General features: G+C 49.9%; 2 protein-coding genes across 4 annotated transcripts in view; both read left to right on the forward strand.

Moving 5' to 3' along the window:
• The window catches only part of MED26 (mediator complex subunit 26), a 44,664-nt gene extending 38,923 nt beyond the window's left edge, over positions 1 to 5,741 (forward strand). For all 3 annotated transcript variants that reach the window (XM_037028622.1, XM_037028623.1, XM_037028624.1), the window contains 2 exons: positions 2,536 to 2,610; positions 3,052 to 5,741. In XM_037028622.1, the coding sequence (XP_036884517.1) occupies positions 2,536 to 2,610; positions 3,052 to 4,707 (1,731 nt within the window). In that variant the 3' untranslated portion in view covers positions 4,708 to 5,741. The remainder of the gene's footprint in view (positions 1 to 2,535; positions 2,611 to 3,051) is intronic.
• Positions 5,742 to 7,708: 1,967 nt separating this feature from the next.
• SLC35E1 (solute carrier family 35 member E1) lies at positions 7,709 to 20,176 on the forward strand. The gene is made up of 6 exons (XM_037028809.1): positions 7,709 to 8,165; positions 8,472 to 8,542; positions 10,646 to 10,783; positions 12,475 to 12,600; positions 16,527 to 16,772; positions 17,277 to 20,176. Exons 1-6 carry the CDS (start codon positions 7,760 to 7,762, stop codon positions 17,505 to 17,507), a joined length of 1,218 nt encoding a protein of 405 aa, XP_036884704.1. The 5' UTR covers positions 7,709 to 7,759; the 3' UTR covers positions 17,508 to 20,176.
• The last annotated feature ends 1,163 nt before the right edge of the window (positions 20,177 to 21,339 follow it).

A 21,339-nucleotide genomic window follows, 5' to 3' on the forward strand; every position in this document is an offset into this window, starting at 1 on the left:
TGGACACATGGCACCTTACATGGCAAAAGGGACTTTTATAACTAAACTAAGGGTGTAGACCTGGATTGTCCTGGCGGGCCCAGCCTGATGGAATCTTCGTGAGCAGAGACCATTTCCCGACTGGTCAGAGGTCTGGTGTGAGGGCTCCACACATTGCTGACTTTGAGTGTGCGTGGGGTGGGGACAGCGATCCAGGATTCGCCCCACCTTCCAGAAGCTAGGAATGGCCTTCAGATAACAGTCACAGAGAACAGGGACTTCAGGTCTGCAGGTTTGCAGCCCTGTGGGACTGAATTCTGCCAGCACCTTAAGGAGCAGGAAAGGGGTCCTTGAGAGCCCACCAAATGGAGCACAGCCTACTAACACCTGGGTCACAGCCCAGGGAGACCCTCGCACACTCCTAACCTCCAGAACCCAGGATGACCCATGTGTTCTGTTTAAGCCACGCAGATTGTGATCATGTATGAACACTTTGGCAGCAAGATGAAACTGGTACGCCATGGTGTTGGCAAGACTTCCTGGGGGCTAATTACAGTAGTTCGTGGCCTTGGAGTCCACAGTCCCACTGGCTGCTTGGTTGTTAGCCCACAGTCATGTCTGGTCAGAGTGGTAATTGTAGGTTTATCTGTAACAGCCAGTGGAAACACCAAAGTGTCCCCAAACAGGCTCTGCTCAGTGGGGCCTTCCGACACTAGAAGGCTGAGCAAAAGGTGAGGTCTGTGCTGCTGATGTTTCAGATGTTAGAAAAAGCAAGGCATAAAACCATGTGTTGTTTTTTAAAATATGCGACAAGGCTTGTGGATGTGAGGAATATTTCTAGGAAAGCTACAAGGAGATGCTGCAGTGGCTGGGTGGTAGGTGCACATTTCCAGACTGTATCATGCCAACATAACTCTGCTCTGCAGTGTGAGTTTGTAGGAGGGTGATATGCTCACTGTGTGGTTTTAGAGGGGATAGGGGGCTTATTCTGGGTGTGGGCTCCCCCTTCCAGCCAGCCTGCCTGCCCACTGGAAACCTGCCTGCTGGAAATCTGTAGCTGCTGGATTTGTGAGACTACAGGAGGTTTTATTTATTTATTTTTAGAGTGAGGGGAAGGGAGGGAGAAAGAGAGGAAATATGTATGTGTGAGAGAAACATCGATTGGTTGCCTCTTGCACAACCCCAACCAGGACCTAGCCGCAACCCAAGCATGTGCCCTGACCAGGAATTGAACTGGCACTTTTTCAGTTTGTGGGCTGACGCCCACCCAACCTACTGAGCCACACCAGTCAGGGTAGGAGTTCTTCTCTTATCCTGTTTCCAAATCCTTCGGAGGGAATGTTTTGTCAGCCTACATTCCCAAGCCAAGGCTTTCCTCTTCATCAGCAGTGTCTTTTTTTAAAGCCGGAGTTCTTGACTTTGATGAAGCCAGTTTCCAGTTTGTCCATATTTTTTCTTGGCTAGTTAGTACTTTGGGGCTCCTAAGAAATCTTTGTTTACCTGAAGGTAGCAACAATCTTCTCTTGTTTCTTCTAGAAGCATGAGAGTTTCCTCATTCATGCAGGTCTGTGGGTCACTTTGAATATGCTGCAGTGCTTGGTGTGAGTGAAATTGGCCATACACATTTCATGTTGTGCTTCCCTTCCCTTGGTTTGAATTCCCTCTTGTGCACAAAAGCTATGCATCGCTTATTTCTATGGCTCTTGAATTTCACTCTGTTTCTTCAATTCCTAAATGACAATGGTGTCATCATAATTTGAACTTTCTGTGTCTTCTCTTATCTGTAAAATGGAATAATACTAGTACCTACCCTGGGATTGATGTGACCATTAAACAAGGTGGCAACATGTATTAATAGAGCAGGGTCTGGCTTGCAGTAGACATCATAAAGGGACTTAATTGCTAGGTTCTAAGATACACACACATACTTGTACCAGACACAGCTCATTGCTCCCCAGCCGGGTGTTCCAAGAATTCCCTAGTGTTGTCAGGTACTGTTTCTGCCAGGTGGGTGTATGCAGTATGTCCACTTAAGGGCTCAGTCTGCACTTCCTGATCACTAGGAGACTTGACACCTGGTGCTGCAACCTCCTACATTTTGCCCAGGGTCTCTGTATGGTCCAGATTTGGATCCCTGGGGCCCTGTGACATCTGTCTTCTCCCATCTTGTGACTTTCTGCTCTCTTTATGGTGTCTTTGGATGAACTCTAAAGGTCTTGGTAATGTAGCCAAATCTATTGGATTATTATGTATAGATCTTTTAAGCTTGGTGCATTTTATTTAATAAACACTTTATCCTTCCACCCCATCAGATGGCAGAGTAGAGTGCAGCTCCTGGGTCAAGGGTGGATCTTGTTTCATAAACGAGTTTCGGTTGTGTAATAGCCACTCAGGCATGTGGGCATGTGTGTGGATGGGAGAGTGAGTGCCCTGTTGGCCGAGGAGCAGGTGTGGGGACAGGGCTTCAGTGATGGCCAGCTCCACTGGCTCTTGGTGTGGGAGAGGTAGAGCCAGGCTAGAAGGGCAGGGATGTGATGAATGGCTCTTGTCTTGCAGATCAGGAACATGGTGGCGGTGCTGGAAGTCATCTCCAGCCTGGAGAAATACCCCATTACCAAAGAGGCACTAGAGGTGAGTGTCCCCAACCTGCAGTACAAGCACAAGAATACCATCTTTCCATGGGCATTGCAAGAACCTGGGATGGGTAGTCAGTCCCAGAGCTGGGGCTCCATCCTCCGCAGGATGCCCTGCACACTTGGAGGTGAGAGGGGTTCCTGGGGGAGGCTGCAGTGGGTAACACAGGCCCTGGGCTCTTTGTTTGCTGTTGCTTTTGCCACAATGTGCTCTCACCCTGAAAACTTCCATAACAATGTGGTCTTGCAGTGGCCTTGGAGCCAGCAGTCTGTAGGATGGTGCTTCTGAGAGTGCCGCCTTTAGCCTGGGACCCTAGGGTCTGAGGACTAGATTTGAGAATTTAGATGTTGCCAAGGACCCATTTTTCCTGTGGGTTTTATGTCTGGGAAGCCAGTGGTTTAGGGATCACAGGGTGTCATGGTCTCTCTCTGGTTGTAGGAGACTCGACTTGGGAAGCTCATCAACGACGTCCGCAAAAAGACCAAGAATGAAGAGCTCGCCAAGCGGGCCAAAAAGCTGCTGCGGAGCTGGCAAAAGCTCATCGAGCCTGTGCACCAGAATGAGGCGGCGCTTCGGGGGCTGGCAGGTGCCCCTGGCTCTGCTAATGGGGGTGCCCACAATTGCCGGCCAGAGGTGGGGGTGGCGGGCGCACCTAAGAGCATCCATGACCTGAAGAACCGCAACGACATCCAGAGACTCCCTGGGCAGCGGCTGGACAGACTGGGCAGTCGCAAGCGCCGGGGGGATCAGCGTGACCTTGGCCACCCTGGGCCACCTTCCAAGGTCTCCAAAGCAAGCCATGACTCCCTGGTCCCCAACTCATCACCTCTCCCCACCAATGGGATAGGTGGAAGCCCTGAGAGCTTCCTGGGTGCCCTGGACAGCGGTAGGCACATGGGCCCCGAGAGTAGCCGCCTGGAGCAGGGCGAGAATGACAAGCACAGCGGCAAGATCCCCATTAATGCCGTGAGGCCACATACCAGCTCCCCAGGACTGGGCAAGCCCCCTGGGCCCTGCTTACAGAGCAAGGCTGCAATGCTACAGCAGCTGGACAGGGCAGACGAAACCCCCGGACTCCCCCACCCCAAGGGACCGCCTCGTTGCTCTTTCAGTCCCCGGAACTCACGGCATGAGGGCTCCTTTGCCCGCCAGCGGAGCCCGTACACACCCAAGGGCTCTGTGCCCAGCCCCTTGCTTCGGCCCCAGTCACTAGATGTCACGCAGGTGCCGTCACCGCTGCCACTGGCCCAGCCATCCACACCCCCTGTGCGGCGGCTTGAGCTGTTGCCCAGTGCTGCTGAGAGCCCTGTGCACTGGCTGGAGCAGCCTGAGGGACACCAGCGGCTGTCTGGACCAGGCTGTAAAGCAGGACTGCCACCAGCTGAGCCCATCCTGCCTCGGGCTGGCTTTTCTCCAGACTCTTCCAGGGCAGACAGTGATGTGGCCTCCCCTGGTGGCTCGGACAGCAAAAAGAAGAAGAGGTACCGGCCTCGTGACTACACCGTGAACTTGGACGGCCAGGTGGCTGAGGCAGGTGTTAAGCCTGTCCGGTTAAAAGAGCGGAAGCTCACCTTTGACCCCATGACAAGACAGATCAGACCTCTAACCCAGAAAGAGCCAGTGCAGGCTGACAGCCCTGTGCACACGGAGCAGCCCAGGACAGAGCTGGACAAACCGGAGGCCAAGGCCAGCCTCCAAAGCCCCTTTGAGCAGACGAACTGGAAGGAGCTGTCACGCAATGAGATCATTCAGTCCTACCTAAGCCGACAGAGCAGCCTGCTCTCTTCATCAGGCGCGCAGACCCCTGGGGCCCACCACTTCATGTCTGAATACCTGAAGCAGGAGGAGAGCACCCGGCGTGGGGCCAGGACACCACATGTGCTACTGCCTCTGGGCTCGCCCACTGACCTCCCAGGGCTGAGCCGCCAGATCACACAGGACGATCTGGACAGAATCCAGGCCCACCAGTGGCCAGGGGTGAACGGGTGTCAGGACACACAGGGTAACTGGTATGACTGGACGCAGTGCATATCGCTTGATCCGCACGGCGATGACGGGCGGTTGAACATTCTGCCTTATGTCTGCTTAGACTGACTGGCCCCACAGCCTCTAAATGCATTCCCACCTTGCAGTTAGCAGGAGGATGGCCGGGCCTGGAAGCCTCCACTGGTTTGGAGCCCAGCTGAGGCAGAAGGGAGGGGCAGGGGTCTAGAGGTTTCTCCGAGCTCTTCCCTCAAAATTTTCCTTCTTTTGTGAAATGCTGCTACCAGTTTACTAACAATATTACAAAGGAAGGATCGCGTGGAAGGAAGGCCGGCAAAGTGAGTTCAGAACTCTATAGCAAACCAGCTATAAAATGCATCAGTCCCCCACCCCAGAAGAGGTGCGGACATGTCCCAGCACCCATGAGCTGGGACCTCAGTTGTAGGCAGGCACAGAAAACCTGTGGGAGACATTACCTTTAAAACAGCAACAGAGGCACGCATGTCATCTATCTGCATTTTCTGTTCTCTGATTGGGCCCTGAGTGTCTGAGGCATTGGGCAGTCCCATGGCCTTTGCACCTTGCCCGGCCAGTGTTTCTGTCCTGGTGTCGGAAGCTTCTCAGATTTGGTGAGCTGCTGACATCAGGCAGACCTGGCTGGTCAGTTTGCCCCACACTCCATGGGCATCTACACATTAGTACCTGTTTTCAGTTCAAACCCAGTTTTTAAAGAAATGCTGCAAAAGTTTGAGTTTTCTAGAGTTTATTTTATCTTCCATCTTACCACCAGCCAAATAATTTTCCTTTTCATTTTCCCTTTCCTGCACATATCTAGAAAACTCCGCCTTTCTAGGGTCCCATCCCCAAAACACAAAGTTCCCACAGGTGCTACTGGTGTGTAAAGCTGTACTGTTTGGCAAGGAGACCTGTCTGTGCGCTGGAAACACTCATGACCATTCCTTTAGATTCGTTTGCCTTATGGTTATTGTCATAACGCGATTTGCAAAAACAAGGAGCCTTAGTGAATGTACAGTACCTAGACTTCTGTGTTCTCAGGATGCAGAAGGGAGCAACTTTGCTATATGGTCCAGTAAGTGGACACCTTGTGATATAAATGTGGAAATAAAAAAAAACATTTGCACAAACCAGTCTGAGAATCATTTCTAATTTGGTCCTTTACAGCCAAATCAGCTTTTTGTGGATTCTAGATGAGCCAAGAAAAGCTGGACCCTGTGTCCACGGTTTGGACTCCATAGCAAGACTGCAGGGAGCTAAGCAGGCAAAGTGACTGAGCCTGTTAGCATTCCTCATGAACATTCCTCATTCCTCCTGACCTAGGCCACGTGTTTCCTCCCAGCTCAAGTCACCTACTGAGACCAAGAGTACACATCAAGGAATGTTATTCTACCCATCCAGGCTCATCTGCCCAGGAGAGAAGCCCTCCCAAGCAGCTGTGTAACCTGTTTTATTCCCTAAAATATTTGCAGTTTTCACATGGCATGTCACAGAGCCCTGTCTAGCAGCTTTCCTCTTGGCCCTGGCCCCAGGCTGCTAACTCTCCATGCAGGCCAGGAGCTTAGTTCTGGGCTAGTACTGCCTTTTTCTTCTTTTTTTTTTAAATAAAAATCTTTTCTCCCTTGACTATAAAGTTATTTCTCTGTCTTTGTCCCTGGAACCATAAGCTGACTTTGTTTTCTAGTTTTTTCCACTCCAGAATAGGTCATCTTGGACACAGCTACTTAAATTTCACAGATAAGGAAGCAGCTACCCTTTAAGAGGGGCAACCCCACAGGGTGAACCAAGGGGTCCAGGCACACTCAGTCCCTCCAGAACAATAGTTTCAGAGCCAGCAGTGACATCTGACAGCTTTGGTGCAGGACACACCCACCCCAAAAAGGACAGTCAGTTTGAACTCCAGCCTCGCCATCTACCAGTTGTGTGGCTCACTTTACCCTTGCATGCATGTCCCCATTTGGGAAATGTAAATGCTTATTCCAGAGTAGTGAAGACCAAGTTTTTTAAAAGCACCTCAGTGGAACCATTTGTGCTGTGGAATAACTACTTCTAGTTCCTGTTTTTTCACCCTTACTGTGACCAGCCCTGCTGCAATGCTGGTGTCTGAGGAAGTGACATTACTTTGTGACATAAGATGGTCCACACAGCTGGGAGACATCAGGATTCAGGTTGGTGTCCAATGAATATCTGGGTTTTGGGACAGGGATCAGAGAGCCCTGTCCCACTGCAGGGACCACCTCCCCTGTCTGAGTATCAGTAAGTCCCAGGGTAGATATAGACTATCTTTGAGAACCCAGGTTTAAGCTAAGGTTTCCCTTCAACATTTTGGAGATGCATGGATTGCCACTTTCTAGTTTGCCAAGGACTACTATAAAAGAATTAACACCCTTTCCCACCGCCAAAGTTGTTAGTACATGACTTTTGGGGCAAATGAGAGTCCTTTAAGTAATGCATGATCATGCTGAAAACACGGTCCTGTCCTCTGCTGCTGGGGCATCAGCAACCAGGGCGTGGCACTTCTCTCCCACAGCCCTGGAGACAGTGCCCTGGAGGAAGCTGCCATGTCTGGGCTTTGGTTTGTCTATCCGTGAAATGAAAAGGGTCATACCTACTGCACAGAGCACAGTTCCCAGGCACTCGCGGCAGTTCCCAGGATATGCTCCCGAGGACCGGCCATGGGAGTCCGCCCCTACTTTGTAGAAAGGATTTTAGCTTTTCACAATTCGGTCTTTCACCCTCGTTATCCGTCGCTTGCCCGCCCATCAGGAATCTGGTTGAGGAAGCCGGTATAGCACGGATGTCGAGGACTAGCCCCCGAGCTAAATGGTCGGCTCATCCACTCCGGCGTGGCGAGATTTTCGCACGTCCAGCTATTCCACTCGGTTACAGGGCCAGCTCACCGCTCGGCAGCCCCGCTGTGTTTCTGGCCTATGTCTCCTTCCGCTTCCTGGATAGGTCCCGCCTTCCACCGGAAGCTCACTCGTGGAAAGGCGGAGCCTGCGCTCACTACGTGTTGGCGGGCGCGGCGGTGACGCGAGGCGACGACCAATGGAGAGCGGCGTTGGCTGGTGTGCCCACCCCTCTCGTCCCCGCCCCAGGTCCGCGTCGGGCCGTCGAACGGGCGGGAAGGGGTGGCTACTGGGGTAGGATGGCGGCGGCGCCGGGTGTGGGGGGCCCCGGCGCGGCGGGCGGTGGTGGCGGGGCGCGTGAGGGCGCACGGGTGGCGGCGCTGTGCCTGCTGTGGTACGCGTTGAGCGCTGGCGGCAACGTAGTCAACAAGGTGATCCTGAGCGCCTTCCCGTTCCCCGTGACCGTGTCGCTATGCCACATCCTGGCTCTGTGCGCGGGACTTCCACCGCTGCTGCGCGCTTGGCGCGTACCCCCCGCGCCGCCCGTCTCGGGCTCCGGACCCGGCCCACAGCCGTCGCCCGGCCCGCTGCTGCCGCCTCGCTTCTACCCACGCTACGTGCTGCCGCTAGCCTTCGGCAAGTACTTCGCATCCGTGTCGGCTCACGTTAGCATCTGGAAGGTGCCAGTGTCCTACGCGCACACCGGTGGGTGCCGCGACCGGTCGTGGGGTGGTGTCCCACCTGGAACGCTGGGCTGACAGTCGCCAAGGAGGGTAACAGGGGAGACACAAGCACTGGTGTCTCAGGGAGGCTGGGGCTGAGAAGGGACTGAGAGCCTAGCAGGCCGGACCACAACTGTTGGGTTAGGGGGGAGCCCTATAGAAAGAAAAGGGCTGAAGAGGTTTGAGGGACTGCCAAGCTGTCCCAACCCTCGGAGGAGTGGGTACAGGCTCCCAGGGTGGATCCCGGGCCTAGGGCGGCCACCTTAGCGCCCCCTGCTTCTCTTTGCAGTCAAGGCCACCATGCCCATCTGGGTGGTCCTCCTGTCCCGGATCATCATGAAAGAGAAGCAGAGCACAAAGGTAACCCAGGAGGGCTCTGGGCAGGTGGGGACTCCAAGGGTTTCCTGGAAGTTGCCCAGCTGGTGACGTGGTCCAAACTCTTGGACTGCAGGCTGCCTGGCGTTCTGTCAAATAAGGAAATTGGCTTAGATGCCTCTGGTGGTCCTTTTGCAGCTAACTTTCTCAAATCACTCTGGGGGCAGTGGTGAATGGGGGGTGTGTTCCTGAGTTGTCTCCTATATGTCTCATAGACACTGCCCTCTCTCTCTGATCCCATTTTCTTTCTTGTTTTGATTCCCTACCCACAGTATCTGCTATATGATGACTTGGTCTCATCTTAGCCAGGCATTCATTCTCCTCCAGTGGGACCCAGGATAGAATATCTGACTTTGTGCTGGGATGGCGTTTCATTTCTTTGCAAAAAACAGCGTGGTTATTTTGGAGGTTTCTGGGGTCAGAAGTGAGGTGCTAGTCAAAGGAGTCTGATTTTGGCAAAATTCATCAATGTCTTTGAAATAAGAGCAGCCAAGAATTGAGAATGGAAGTTAAAATAACACACAGAACCCAGGACTACGTAAGGAAGATACTTGGGCACAATCCAGGGTCTGTTCCATATGCCAAGCCAGGGTATTTCCTGGCTTGGGGCGAGAGAAGCTGTGGCTTTAGCCAGAGACAGCCTTGCCCATGTCTTTAAGTGAAAGTAGGACTCCTGTTTTCCCAGCTGGAATCCATTTCATGCTGGACAGAGCTCCTCTTTTCTTCGTGGTTGGTTTCTGGCATCCTGTATTTTATGTAACTCAGAGCAGCAGTGCCCTGGATCAGCTTATAGAAACTGGGCCACCTCTGGCTGATTTTTTTATTTCAGCCTTTTCCCCTGCAAAACCTGGGTGTGCTCTGCTGCCTGCCTCCAGAGTTATGTCAGGTGTGACTTGTCTCCTGAGTTGGAGTTGCCCGGGAGGTGTGCAAGCTGCATCACTCGATATCTCAGCATGTTTATCAGGTTTCCCCGCGGTACAGGACATTGGACCCAGCTTGGGCAAGGAGCTGGAAACTTCACCCAGTGAGGAAACAGTAGGGAATGACTGGGGCAAGAGTCTAATAATGATGGAATAAGTATGAATCCACCCTGTGAGGAAGATAAGGCAGGTCATTCCAGATCTCAGGGGAGGAAATTGGACTGTAAGGGGGAGTTACATGACTGAGGGCCATAGCCAGTAGTGGGGAAGCTGGAATTCAGAGCCTTGCTCTGCCTCGGCGGGGAGGAGTGGGAGGCCTCACCACCCTGTCCTAAAATGTCCACAGTACTTTAAGTGTGTTCTTTGTAGGAGAGAGATGAGCTGGGAGTCAGAAGAACTAAACGTCAGGAATGGATTCCATTTCTCTAGAAATTGGAAGCCATTGAACAAGCAGAGCTCAGGAGCCATTCCATGCACTGGGCCCTGGAAAGCTTGGACCTTGCGGAAGGTCTCCTATTCATTCAGCCAACAGTTACTAGGTGTCTGGTGTGTGCTGGGAACCAGAGTAGAGCAGTGAACAAGAACCTGCCCTAAAGGAGTGCAGGACACAGACAATATAACATAGACTTATAGTAGCAGAAATCTCTGCGCCCAGCTACACCCAGCAGAGGAACTTGACAGGGTAGAGGGGTGCAGGAAGGTGAGTGCGGGAAGTTCTCTTGAATGGTGCGTGAACTGAGGCCTGAAGGGGGAGGAGCTCTCCAGCTAGAGAAGGCATCTGGGGGAGTGGTAAATGCATGTTGGAAAAGGGACCCTGCCAGCCTTGTGGAAGATTGGAATTTCAAACTGTGGTGTTTTGGTGGCAGCAGCTGAATAGGTAGGTCTGTGAGGCGCAGCCCCAGTTTACAGCCTTGAGCGGGGGCTGCTAATGGGAGTGATAGTGTGAGGAGTAGGGCTGCCCACAGTGACAAAGCCCTACCCCAGGTACTCTGATAACCATTTGCCTTCCCCCAACTCCCAGAGTATTGCTGTCACTTGTCTGAAGGGACAGCAGATCATGTCACTTTGGTGAGGGAGGAGAGAGCAGCTGGCGCTTCCCCTCAGTGTCTGTCGGGCCACCCAGCCCCACCCCAGCCCACCATCAGCCCTTCCCGCTCCCCTTCCACAGGTGTACTTGTCACTCATCCCCATCATCAGCGGTGTTCTGCTGGCCACCGTCACCGAGTTGTCGTTCGACATGTGGGGGCTCATCAGTGCTCTTGCTGCCACACTGTGCTTCTCACTCCAGAATATTTTCTCCAAAAAGGTATTTTGTCACTGTCTGTGGTATGCTTGGTATTTTAGGGGCACGTAGGTGGCATTTGAAAATGTGGCCAAATAGGGATTTCTTTGGTGTTGGAGCAAAAAAAAAATTGTGTTGTCATTTTGCTGGTTTTTCATTTGTTGTTTAATTTTTTTAATTTTTAAAGATTTTATTTATTTTTAGAGAGATGGTAAAGAGATGGAGAGAAACATTGATGCATGGTCGCCTCTCACACACCCCCAACAGGGCTCCTGGCCAGCAACCCAGGCATGTGCCCTGACCAGGAATCAAACCGGCGACCCTTTGGTTTGCAGGCTGCCATTCAATCCACTAAGCTACACCAGCCAGGGCTGTTATTTAACTTTTTAAAAGAGATTATGGGGTTTTTATAATTTACTTATTTGTTTTGAGAGAGAGGGGAAGGGAGGGAGAAGGAAAGAGAGAGCAACATTGATTAGTGGCCTCTCATACATGCCTGGACTGGGGACTGAACCTACAACCTGGGCATGTGCCTTGACTGGGAACCAAACCTTCAACCTTTTGTTTTGCAGGGACAGTGCCCAACCAACTAAGCCACTCCAGCTAGGGCGGGGTTTTTTTTTTTTTAAGTAATTAATTTATTTTCAAATACAAGTGAAATTTATTTAGAAAGTCACAGAGCTAGAAAAAGTCAACCGGCTGTGCTGCATGGACTCAGGAAGCAAGTTACAGAGGCAGATGCAGGGCCCTTGGAGCTTAGGAGAGAGGAAAAGGTGCTTGCGTGAGGGGAGAAGAGGGGAAAGTTATGGGTGTGCCCCAGAGAGAGGGCGGGGTGGGGGGAGAGCTTGTGGGTACAAGGGCCCCTGAGGTGCAGGTGTGAGAAAGAGCACACCATGAGATTGTTTTTGTATTATATAGTTAGTGAATGCTCATTGTGAAAAAAATAGAGAAAAGCTCAATGAAAAAAAATCAGAATTGCGCATCTACTGTATGCCAGGTACTATAGTAGGTACTAGAGATGAAGAAGAGAGAGACTTACCCACCTGCCCAGGGGTTTCCACCCTGTTGAGTGAAGTCCCAGTACTGTCCCCTAAAGAGAACTGTTAATGGTAGGGATATTCTCTGCACAGTTTTTTGAGTTGTAATACTATACACACATTTTAGAATTTTGCTTTGTTCATTTTATTGTTGTAACATCTCATGCTCCTGCATCATTAAAAATCATGGCTCTTAACTTCTGTAACAATCACTCTTGTCAGGTGCCACAATTAATGCAAATGCAGGTTATTGCCAACTATTCATTGTAAGTAATGCAATAATTTACAATGTTTCTCTCAGGTTACTTCCTTATGATTGGCTTATAGTTTTTGAGTCAGAAGATAGGAGATCTTTATGGCTCCTGCTATACTTTACCTGGTTCTATGCAGAAACAGTGATATACTAATTTAGTGGATATCAGAGTGCCTGTTTCACTGCAGTTTCACCAGCATCGAGTGTTGCTGGGTTTTTGTCTGTTTTCTTTACTAGGTCTTTCATATGTAAAATACTCTTTCAGGAATGAGCTGCATATTACACCATGTGCATACTTGCAGGTTTGGTGGTCAAGGTCTGATGTCAGTGTTAATGTCCAGTCACTGTGTTTGGAACTGGGTAACTGGAGTCCTTCTTGCCACTAACGGTGTCAATTGGCCCTTAAAGAGATTTTCTCTTTTCAGGTATTGAGAGACTCACGGATCCACCATCTCCGGCTGCTGAACATCTTGGGCTGCCATGCGGTCTTCTTTATGATCCCCACGTGGGTCCTAGTGGACCTCTCAGCTTTCCTGGTCAGCAGTGACCTGGTGAGTTGGCCAGCACTGAGAACACGCCCTTTTCTTGACTGGTTCCAAAGTAGGTGCTTTGTCAGGGAGTTACGCCTCTATGTTGACTTTGGGGCATTAGGACCTTTAACGGCCTGATCTTTGAATACGCAGCTCTCTCATGACTCAGGCTGTGTGCAGTTGAGGAAGTCAAGTCGGCGTTCTTTGCATTTCCCTGTCTAGCGTGCTAGATCCCCGCTGCTGATAGCAGTCACATTTGCACCAGTGGCATGAAAGAAAGAGTGCCAGCATGGGGCCTGATAACTTGGTTCAGATGTCACTTTGACTTTTTAAACGGTACTCATTTCCTTCTTGGTGTTGTGTCTGTACATATTTCCACGTACTCCAGCCGTAGCTGTAGCTCTCTGAGCACAGGAAGTAGCATCTCCCCACCACCTGTGCCAGGCCAGCCTCCAGAGAGTACCCTAGAAACTAGTGCAGGTGACAGTGAGAAGAGGGGGGGTGTGTGGTTCTTCCAGGCCTGAGTTAGGGAGAAGGAGTAAATGTTTATTAGGGCTTAGTGAGGTCTGACTGGATTCTTGACATTGGTCTTTAAACCTTAGCAGCACCTGTGGATGCAGTGGAGATTATCTCCCATTACCAGATAAGAAACTGGGGCTCTGTATTCCAACTTCCCTTCCACACTGATTGGCCGTGATTTCTCTGTGAATAATTTTTCATCGTTTACTAGGACCAGCCTGTTACCTCGGAGTACAGTGCACGAGAGGCAGTTCAATGCTTCTCTTTCCTTTCAGTTGCCATGTTCAGAGTAAAGATTTCCCACTGACTGCAAATATTAACCAGTAAGTTAAGGGTTTTTTCCCTTTTTGGGAGGTGAGGGAGAGTTCTTTTATGTGTTTTAGTGTCATTAAGAAGTCGTGTTAGTTGTACATAGTATTGTTTTCATATTCTAATTAGCCTGTCTTGGACGATAGAGCCCATCCTCTTGGCTCCCCGCCCTCCTGACAGCACACGTCAGTCTGCAGCTTTCGGTCCACGGGAACTTCCTCCTCCATCTGGGCACCTCCGCCCAGGCCTGTCTTGGCCACCCCTCGGGGACCCAGGCTGCTTTTAGTGGAGACAGGGCTTAGAAACACCACCAGGGCGCCGTGTGCGCTCCCTGCTGTTGGGCTGCCGTTGCTTTTAAGCCTTTGCAGCAAAACACTCAGGAAAAAAGCATTTGGGGGCAGAAGGGAGAGTTCATACCAACTTTCCAATTCCCATTTAACATCAAGGAATTTATTACTGGTTTGAATTTTTTTATTTGTGTCTTTTCTGAAATGCTTGGTTCCTTGCACCATTTTCTACTGGCTTACCCTACTCCAGTTATTCACATACGTGATTCTACTGTACACACATACAATCGTTTCAGAGTGAGAATCGGTTCAGGGGCAATGAGAAAAGTTTCTTAAGGTTTCTGTGCCGCTCTGCTTGTCCTTAGAACATGTCCCATGAAAAGTGTACAGCAGGGCGTTGGTGATGTCATTTTGTTACAGCGTTGTTGCTGTTACAGCTTAACTCTTCCTAATACGTCTTTTCACCAAACGTCTCCAGACCTGTCGAAGACATTGAGGGCTTGCTGTACAGTTGAGATACTATGTTCTAAGGGCTGTCTTTGTAATGTGCCTGTGTCAGGAACTTGTGTAATTGGGTTCCTTTACTTGTGTTTCTTTTCAATTTTTAGGCATTGCTTTCTTCTACCCCCACTGAACATGTCAAGTCTTTCTATTTCCAAAGCCAAATGATGTGACAAGGTTGTTTCAAAGATATATTCATAACGTCCCTCCTCTTTGCACAAAAAGTGACTTTTTAGATATTTAGAAAAGTAGCATGCCCTGAGGACCACTCCCTACTGACATATTTAGGCCTCTTCGGTTCCTTCCATTGGCTGCATCATGTTGTCTGTAGGTCGCGTGGCCGTTCTCTTACACTGTCCTGTTATGGCTCTTTGGTGTCTCTCTCTCTATATGCACAAACACGTATGTATAGGCTTTGCTCTGATCTCTTTTCGTGCTTTTTCTTAATTTGAGGGCATTTTTTCAGTTTTCTTCTCATGATCATCTTGTATGTTCTAACAGAAGCCCTAGGCGCACACAGTACTGTACAGGGTCTTAAAGGAGCGTCACACCAACCAGGAGCAAATGTCTGTGTGACCTTGTGCAAGTCACCTAAGTGTGATTTGCCCACCTTTGAGAGGACCACATGATCCTTCCCTCTCAAAAAGGTGGTGGAGATGGAATCAAGCAGCCACCCTAAGATTGCTCCAGCTCCCATCCTGGCAGGTCCACTGTCCTGGGGGAGCCAGCTGTGTCGTCCTACAGCCAAGGACGGTGTGGCCGGGAAACTGGCCTGCAGAGAGTAGCTGCCACCAAGCAGCTGTGGCTTTGCTGCCTGATGGAGCCGTGCTGGGTCTGGAGACTGTTCTGCCCTTGGAGCATTGGGACACAGCGCCATCCCAGCACCGCTGTCTGGGCCACAGCCTGGGCTATCCATGGCTGGCGTGCCATCTCCAGAGATCGTTCACTGGCCTGGCAGCCTTGCCTGTACAGCCTCGTGGTTCCTTGGCCCAGAGGACTGGTGCTGAGGAGGGACTGTGGAGGGTGGGGAAGTGTGGAGGCCGTGCTGTGTGCTTTTTGGCATCCAGCCCTGAATAGATACAGACCCATAAATATTTGGTGCTGGGTGTCTCCCACCACCTGGCCACAGCAGGGCCTACCTAGTTCTCCCCCCTGTGCTGTCTGAGGGTCAGCCTGGGATCTTTAGAGGGTTCTGTGGTACACATGCACGTCTGCTAGTTGTGGGTTGACTTCTGGGTCTCCCTAATCTGCCTGTGTCACTCAAGTGAAGGTCAGATGGTAACTGTAGTTTTGATGATGCATTACCTTCTCCTCATGTTTGTGTGGTTTGGAATCGTTTCATACCACTTTGGGAGCTATGACCACACTAGATCCCCATGGCAGCTGCATTATGCAGGCTCAGTGGGCATCATCCCCTGTTGCAGAGATAAGAAACCGCCACCAGAGAGGTCAGGCAGCTGCTCGGGGCTTCCAGCGAGGGGGCAGGCCCAGGGCCTCTGGCTTCCCCTGATCCGCCAGGTTCTTCTTACACTCAGGCAGCCTTCCCAGGACCAGGGTGCATTGTAGAATGCATCATTGTTGCTATGGTCTGAATGTTGATGTCCCCCCAGAATCCACATGTTGAAACCCAACCCCCAGTGGGATGGTATTAGGGGGCGGGGCCTTTGGGGGGTGACTAGATCATGGGGACAGTAGAGCCCTTATCAGTGGGATCAGTGGCCTAAAGGGGCCCCAGAGAGCACCCTTGCCTCTTATACCACTTGAGAACACCTCAAGGAAACGCCACTTATGAACCCAGAAGCCCAGGTCAGACATGGAATCTCCTTGATCTTAGACTTCCAGCCTCCAGAATTAAATAAATGTCTGTTGTTTATAAGCCCCCAGCCTGTGATGTCTGTTGCAGGAGCTCGATTGGACTGAGACCATGTTCAGTAAGCAGACCTTCCTCTGCTTACCCCAGAGCCCCGGCCCTCACTGTACAGGGACGATGAAGGCTTTGGTTCACACCATGCTCTGTGCCCTTTGGGCACCTGACTTCCCCTCTCCAAGCTTCCACTTTCTCTACAGATGGAAGGTGGTGATGGTAGTGTTGATGACAGTAATGAGGATGGTGGTAATTGTGAGGATGATGGTGACGTTTAAGACCGTGATGGTGGTGATGATGGTGATGACTGTTGTATCGTGCAGTGTTGTGAGGGTTAGAGGCTGTGTATCACACTAGAATCCACCTGGGTCTGCTCCCCACTGAATGACCCCGATATACCACTCTGCACCCCCAACCTATACTAAGACAGGCATGTGACCACGGTGCTGTCTTGCTCCCGTCTATAGACTTACGTGTCTCAGTGGCCCTGGACCCTCCTGCTTCTGGCTATCAGTGGCTTCTGTAACTTTGCCCAGAATGTCATTGCCTTCAGCATCCTCAACCTCATAAGCCCTTTGAGCTACTCAGTTGCCAATGCCACCAAGAGAATCATGGTCATCACGGTGTCCCTGATCATGCTACGGAACCCAGTCACCAGCACCAATGTCCTGGGCATGATGACAGCCATCCTGGGGGTCTTCCTGTACAACAAGGTGAGTTGGGGATGGAGGAGGCTGTCTATCCCCTCAATACCCAGGGAGGCACCAAAAAATGGTGATGGGGGGGAAAGGAGGGGCCTCACCAGAAGCTAAGATGCCCAGGTTCTAGATCCCACCTTTGTCAGACTGGTTTATGGTCTTAGCACAGCCCCTCCCATTCTGGCCTTTTCCTACATGGATGACTCTGGTCTTTGCCTCGCTCCAGCCATGGCTCTTGGATCTACTGAGGCTTTGTTGGGATTTCACTCTCAGGAGAGAGTGAAAGGAATGGGCCTACATCAGGAAAGTAGGCCCTTTTTAGGCCCCTGTAGGACAGAGAATGGCCAACAGGGTGGGCCAGTCCATTAACTATTCACTGGCCATGTCTAGCCTTGCTTGGGTCAACACTTAACATTGGCTTTGAAGGGCTGCTTGGCTGTGAATCTTGAGCTCCCCTTTGTCTCGTGTAAATGTCCTGGGGAAAGAGCCAAGTGTCCCACTGCTCTCTTGACCCTGCAGACCAAGTACGATGCAAATCAGCAAGCGCAGAAGCACCTCCTCCCCATCACAACGGGGGACCTGAGCAGTAAGGAGCACCACCGGAGCCCGCTGAAGAAGCCCCACAATGGCGCCCTCTTCCCCCAGCATGGAGACTATCAATACGGCCGCAACAACATTTTAACGGACCACTTCCAGTACAGCCGGCAGAGCTACCCAAACTCATACAGTTTGAACCGCTATGATGTGTAGAGCCTAGAGGATGGGGGGGCCGGTCTGCAACTCCCCCCACCCCAGTCCCAAGCAGTACCAGAAACTTCTGACAACCAGTGAATGTAAGCCCAGCCAGGGGACAGTGCACAACCCTCAGAGGACCCTGGGGTTCTCAGCCCCCTGGAGCATCAGGATGCCCTCCCTGCAGTGAGGACCACCACTCATGTTCATGTTCTTCCTTCCTGGAGTCTGTCATCTGAGGGCGTCAGCACTATGCAGATCTTGGCCATGGTTTATTTTTCTGTGTGGACTTATTCCCCAAGTCGTGTATTTCAGAATTCTTGTTCTGCTTCCCAGATAGCATTTCCAGATGACCCCCTGGGAGCACAGAATCGCTGTGGATACAGACCCCGGAGTGGGCATGGCGGACTCAGTTTCTCCTTCAGCCCCCTGGCTGTTTGCAGTTACTGGCAGGCACTCCCACGCGAACAGCTGTTGCAGTTAGCACTGAATTCTCAGAGACTGACTCCGACCTGTAAGTCAGAGGAGCCGTGTACTGGCATCCAGAGGGAAGAGTGGAGCGGGGCACTGCTCTTCTCAAAGCAGCGAGGAGGAAAAGGCTGCAGGGCTGGGAGAGGGATCGTTAGGAAATCATGTTCAGTGTTTCGAGCTCTATTTCTGTCTTTTTTGTCTTTTCTGGTGAGTCTTCACTGCTGTGATGATTTCACAGGACATTGGGAAGATGTGGATTTCAGGAGGGTCTCTCATTTTTTAGGGAATGTTTTATAGTTGTGTGTATTTATGCCTTGGTCCCCAGGAGGGGATGCATAGGGACTGGCTTATAGATTGAAAACCCTTTTGTTTTTAAATGTTTAAAAGCAAGAAAAGTTCCCACTGCCTATCTTGACACATACCAACATTTGGTAGAAAACAATGAGGTGTTGAGAAGCCCCTCTCAGATGACCACAATCAGTGAAGAACGAATGAATCAACAATATCATCTCGATGGTTTGTGTGACAGACAAGAGTTCAGTGCTTCGAGTTCCATGGCCTGTTCTTGTGATGGTTATACTGGGTCTGAATCATGTCCTGGGGAAGAGAAAAGAAGCAAGCACCAATCTAGGACCTTGTTTGTGACATCAGATGCCTTGGTCAAGAAAAAGTTGCTTTCAGCAGGTTTGTGTCAAGACGACCTGTGTTCTGAGATTGGGTGGGGGGCTCTGTCTTTCCTGGCATCGTGAAGGACTGAGCCCTCCCTCCCAGAAGGGATCACTGGCTAGGCTGGTGGGGTCCTTGGTGATGGCTGCTTTCTTTTAGCACTATTCTCAGTGGATGGGGCAGGGGTCATCTTTTATCTCCTCATGAAAGACATTCTGCTCAGAGAGGAAGTAATGTAGCTTATGCTTGACGCTTGGTTTGTTTTCAATCATTGAAATTTTGTATTTAAGAGGTTCTATTTTGTCAGTTCACATTGCGCCACTCCTGGAGGAGTCTCAGATGCACTCTCACCTGAGTTTGCGCACCGCCAGCCTCAGGAGTCCCTGTTTGTCGTCCGCTGTTCACTTGCTTTCTAATTACTTTGGCCCCAAGTTTCAAGATGAATGCTATGAAAAGTCCAAGTGGCGACCCTGAAAGATGTCGCTGGTGGTGAGCTCACTGAGTGCCTTCACCAGAGGCAGGCAGGTCTACAGCTAAATTTTTCTGTTGAATAACAAATGGGGATAATTTTGCACTGCAAAGATATTGTGGTGGTTGTCTTTATGATTAGGGTAACTAACTCCTTGAACATATAATTGAACTCCAAAATGAATTATGCCTCCATTCGGGTTTAATGAAATTGCCAATATTGCTGAAATTTGTATATTAGTTTGTTTTCCTTTCCCAGTGCAAGATCTACTGGTGAGGGGAAATGACTGGACTTATTATGGTTTATAAATTGATAAATGAGATATTTAATTCTGTACATAAATGTACAGTAAGTACATACACTGGAATAAATGAGACAATCATATTAGACCAAATCATCAAATCAAAAGACAAAAGACATACTTTTGAGACTTGACAGCTCCGAGCTGAGAACGACGCGTGAAGGCTGGTTTTCCAACCCTTAGTGGCCTCGTCTGCCCCCTACCACCCTGCACTCCCGCATTCACACTCACAGCTGTTCTCCTCACACTCTTCGCCACTGGGCTTTGGGGCAGCAGGTTCCGTTTACCCGTTCGTGACATGGTCTGGCCTGCGGCGCTAACCCACCTCCTTCATTTTACAGAAGGGGACTTGAGGCCTAGTGGGCATTTCTGGATGGTGTTTTGATCACTGTGTTAGCTTGGTGTCAAATTTGTAAGCACCATATTTTAAGTCATTCATCATAGGGAGAGTAAAATCCCTGTTACAAAGGAGAGAAGCCAGAATATGTTCCAGTGAATAAGCACTTAGAATTTCTGAATTTTGCTCTATGTATTTGGCATACATTATGCAACAGGCCCTTTATTACCGCTGGGACGTAACCATCCGTACCTGATTGTTAAGGGTCTACAACAGCCTTAAGGGCAGAGAACGTTAAATTATTAAAGGATCTGAAAATTGTGAATTCTTTTTTTAAATTGTCACCTGTTTTTTAAACTTAAATGCTATAGACTGTTCTGTGGGAATGACACTGTATGTTCATTGATGGCATTTACCAAAAATAAATGATGGTGTCCAGGGAATTAAGACTGGTCCCAGTTTGTCACTGAGGGTCTCCTTCTGAGTGACCCTGTCTTCAGTGTGCCCAGCAACAAGATGAACAAAAAGTAGAAAGAGCAGCTGACCTGGTTCTCCTATCCAGAGGACTGTACACTTTTTTCCTAAGTCAAATTTGGGCCCTGTGATTTGTGAATTGGTAAGATAGTAGAATAAAACTATAGAAATCACAGCATAACAGTTAATGGCATGCCTTTACTGAACAGTGTAACATGGAAAACCCAAGAAGGTTGTGGCAGCTTGGGCTTATAGAGCGTATTTTTGAGTAATACCTTCTATGTGCCAGATGCGGTGGGTTTTCACACTCAATTCTTGTCCTTCTGTGTTGTTTTACTACTTTATAGATGAAAATGAGGCCCAAGGGGGTGAATTCTTAGAGGCTGGCTCTTTGACCTGTAAGTTGGAGGAGCTGTGTGCTGGGGTGAAGCTATCTGTCAGGGATCACACAGCTACTGAAGTCTGCCTCCAAAGCCCATTTCCTCCACATGACTTAGAAACTGTTCCCTTCAATTACTGTTAAAGTTGTCAGCTGAGCACAAGAGACTCAGGAGGCTTTGGCTAGAAATAAATGACTAAGATCTGTAGGGTCTTAGGATTTGCAAATGGGAAACAGAACTAGGCACTACCCAGAGTGTTCCAAAGAAAGAAAAAGCTACAGTAAAAAGTATTCTTGAAAAGCATCGGTCCTGCATTCTAAGCCTCTGGACTGGTGTTTGATGGTAACGTTCCAGAAGTCATGTGGTCTGGACAATGGATAAGTTTTCCTATGTGCTTCATTCTTTCCTACGTCTTTCAAAGGTTATCTGCAGGAATTTATTCATCTCCAGGCGTTGATGCACAACTGAAAAGTCTAAAAGTGGAAGTTCTCACCTAGTTAAAGCAAGAATAGAACTGTTTCCTCATGTCTCAGCCTACTTGAGTAATTTAGCAGCCTGACTGTACTGACTCATTTCTTCACTCTTCAAAGGGTATGTTTCTTCTAAAACAACTACCCACATCTTTTTAATTCATAAATCTTCCGTTCTAATGATTTACTGAGCATTTAATTTGTGCCAAGTTCAGGAAACTGACACACACAAGCTGACCCTCAGAATCCTTGGTCCAATTTATAGATGTGTCACAGATTGGC

This window comes from Sturnira hondurensis, unplaced genomic scaffold, assembly GCF_014824575.4.
Source record: "Sturnira hondurensis isolate 20B ecotype Veracruz unplaced genomic scaffold, ASM1482457v3 Scaffold0020119, whole genome shotgun sequence".
Taxonomy (NCBI): Eukaryota; Metazoa; Chordata; class Mammalia; order Chiroptera; family Phyllostomidae; genus Sturnira; species Sturnira hondurensis.